A 3,378-nucleotide genomic window follows, 5' to 3' on the forward strand; every position below is an offset into this window, starting at 1 on the left:
GGCTTCGGGTAAAGGAGACTGTTCAGAGCTGCTGCCAGGCGTTTCTGATGAGTTCCTGCCTCCAACCCTCTGCTTGCGGGGGTGCTTCCAGAACGTGTGTTTCCCCAGTCACTGCCCAGCAGGCCCTTTCTCCCTCCGGTCCTTTAAAAGCAGTCTGTTGCCTCTGGTACTGTGACATGCTCCCTGATGTAAATGTGGACACTTCACAGGACAGAGGCACCATCCATGTGGACTGAGACCAAGCTGTGCCCCAGATGCCCCATCGTTGTCTGTGTGAGTGGCTCTTTCCGGGCACAGACCTGCCTTAGACCTTCCACGTGTGCTTTTTAGTGGTTCAGTGGGTCAGTAGCTCAACTCCCTTGTGAGAGTTTAAGCTCTTAGATGGATGGGAAATTGCTTATATTTGTGTTTAACATAGGGCCTTGTCTGAAATAAGTAATTTATAAATATTTGTGAAGCAGTTGGCTGAAAAACGATGTTTTAGCTAACACTTTACAAAACACGAACGTGTCAAATGAAATGTTAAGAATGTTTCTACCTGCCAAAGAAAAAGATATATCTTTTATTAAGTGTCTCTGTTGTAACATTTGTGGTGACAGGTGTTTGTCCATGGAGGTAGGGTGGTGGTCTTCAAACTATAGGCTGGTCCTGAGAGTAAGAAAATAAAACATAAAACTAGAAATAGGATAGAAAGCGTTAGAGTGCACCTTATTTAGTCAGGGTGTGCAGTGTTTCCTGAAAGGTTTTTCATAAGTTAAATCTATGATGGTGCCCCAAACAGAGTGAGATACAAAGATGGGTGATACCCCATGTCACCCCTGAGGGTACAAAGCCAGATGTTCTAATTGTCCACCGTCCACAGCTAGCATGGAGCAGTGTTCTTTCAAAGTTAGACCAACTCAGATAACTTCCGTGTAACCAATGGGCTAGACTATTTCCCTAAACAACTGTATTCATTTCTCTGTGTTTCTTTCTGATGTTTATTCAGATTCATAGTTTTACAAGGTTATATTCATAATCACCATATGATTGTATTGATAATAACTACATTAATAATATGATTAGATTTCATATCCATTTTTGTCATATCCATTTATTCATGTTGCCACAGTGTTCACATTATTCTTTATTAAAAGTTTGTTTTCTGTTTTTTAAATTTCATGAGGTTAACATGAGGGAATGTATGATTAGGTTATATTATTTGTGTTTGTAAGGTAGAATCCAAAGTCCTTGTTGGAATTGAGTCTTTCACCCAGAAAGTGTGCCATATACCCCTACATTGTACCTGGTAGGTGGGAACTTCCCCAATCCCCTTTCCTTCTCCCCCGTCTCGGATTTAATTGTGTTTTCCTCTTATGTGAATCTCTAAAAAATTTCTTCAGTTAGAAGCAGGATCTTGCTATGTTGCCCACGTCGGACTTACACTATTAGGGGTCAAGTGATCCTCCTGCCTCAGCTTCTGGAGTAGCTGGGACTGCGGGCACCCACCATGTACCTAGTGGATTTTGCTTTTTTTATGATAGTATTTAAAGGTGCGATTTGCAAAATCAATTTTCTATTATTAAACATCTAGGTTGCTTTCAATATTTTAATATTTTAAATGGACTACAAATAGTTCCTTTGTGAGCAAACTCTTCCTTTTTCACTTTCTTTTTAATAATGTACTTAGGATAATTCCCCTCAATGGTGTTGAGGGATTGAAAATGTAAACATGCTTGTATTAGTTTCCAAGGGCTACTGCAACCAAAATTCTACCATGTGAGTGGCTTAAAACAATAGAAAAAAAGCAACAGTTGTGGAGGACAGGAGTTAGAACTTCAGTTTTTGAAAGGTTTAGTTCTTTCTGGAAGCTGTGAGGAAGAATCTGTGTCATACCTCGTTCCTGCTTCTGGTGGTTTCAAGCAATTACTAGCATCTGTTGGCTTGTAGACACATCACTCCAGTCTCTGTCTTCACATGGCATTCTTTTTGTGTATCTGTATCTCTGTATCCACATTTCCCTTTTTTATGATACTGCTCTTAGGTATCATTAGGGCCCACCCAGATCCAGTATGACCTCATCTTAACTCGATACATCTGCAAAGGCCCTATTTCCAAAGACGATCTCATTCACAGGTTCTGTATGGACATGAATTAATTAATTTATTTTGAGACAGACTCTCACTCCATCACCCTGGGTAGTGGTGCCTTGACGTCACTGCTCACAGCAACCTCAAACTCCTGGGCCCAAGTGATTCTCTTGCCTCAGCCTCCCAAGTAGCTGGGACTTACAGGCCTCCCACCACAATGCCGGCTATTTTTTTGTTGTCACTGTTGTTTGGCAGGCCAGGGCCAGGTTCAAGCCGTCCAGTCCCAGTGTATGTTGCCTGTGCCCCAACTGCTGAGCTTTAGTCACTGAGCCAAGTATGAACATGAATTTGGGGGGGGGGAACTATAGTATAATACAATAATATAATATAATACAATAATATAATACAACCCAGTATAATACAATAAACCCTCCATAGTTGATCATCTCCCCACATTGACTACCTCCTTAAGTTGACCTAATTTTCATGGACTGGACCTATAAGACCTAGTTTCTTATGTCAATCACCTCTGTATGTTGACCAGTTTGTTACAGTCCCATGGGTGGTCCACTTACAGAAGTTCTACTATGTGTTGTCTCCCCATTCATTTTTTTAAGTATTGTGTTACAGAAATCTTCAAACATATCTAAAAATAGGCAGATTACTATTGTAAATGCCCATATACTCGTCAGGCCTTTCATCATAGTGAATGGAAGAAGAACACAAAAATAGTTCCCTGCATTCTTAAATTTCAAAGCTGAGGTTTTTAATTCTTTTAAAGTAAACTTTTAGCCCTTTTCATTTTCCAATTTCTATTAAGTGGAATCTTGCAGGTGGTTGAGCAGTTTTTCTTTTTCTTCTTGGTGGTGAAAACCTCCTCCCCGTTTTCTAGGCTGTGCTGTGTTACAGGTCAGCCCAGGGGCCAAGACACCTACTTACGATGATACAGTGAAAGAGACCTGCAAATGTGACTTTGAAGACTTTGTTATTTTAGGTAAGATTTGTCAGCTTGTTGGAGATGACAGGCTGCCTCCCTCTTCCCTCTGCACATAGGTGCTAACAAGCCTCACCTACAATACCAGGCTGGAGTGGCGTTCACAGAAATTTCTCCCAGAACCAGATTACAGTCCCCAATATAAGAAAATAAGATGTTCTTGTTTCAAATATCTTGATAATTAATCTCTCCTGTCACTGATAGAATTGAATGGAAAAGTAAATACTCATTATGGTCTAATCTCTCCTTGGCCTGTCAAGTATATTTTGGTGAAACTTTCAGATGAACTTCTATCTTTGGTTAGAAGATAAGCCC

The 3,378-nt window shown here is 40.4% G+C and overlaps 1 protein-coding gene across 1 annotated transcript in view; it reads left to right on the plus strand.

Annotated features, from left to right (window-relative positions):
* Positions 1–3,378, plus strand: part of RUBCNL (RUN and cysteine rich domain containing beclin 1 interacting protein like) — a 30,254-nt gene that overhangs the window by 7,732 nt on the left and 19,144 nt on the right. The window contains exon 4 of the mRNA XM_023508953.1: positions 2,962–3,063. Within this exon, the coding sequence (XP_023364721.1) occupies positions 2,962–3,063 (102 nt within the window). The remainder of the gene's footprint in view (positions 1–2,961; positions 3,064–3,378) is intronic.

This window comes from Otolemur garnettii, unplaced genomic scaffold (genome assembly GCF_000181295.1).
Source record: "Otolemur garnettii isolate 467f Iridium unplaced genomic scaffold, OtoGar3 scaffold00297, whole genome shotgun sequence".
Lineage (NCBI taxonomy): Eukaryota > Metazoa > Chordata > Mammalia > Primates > Galagidae > Otolemur > Otolemur garnettii.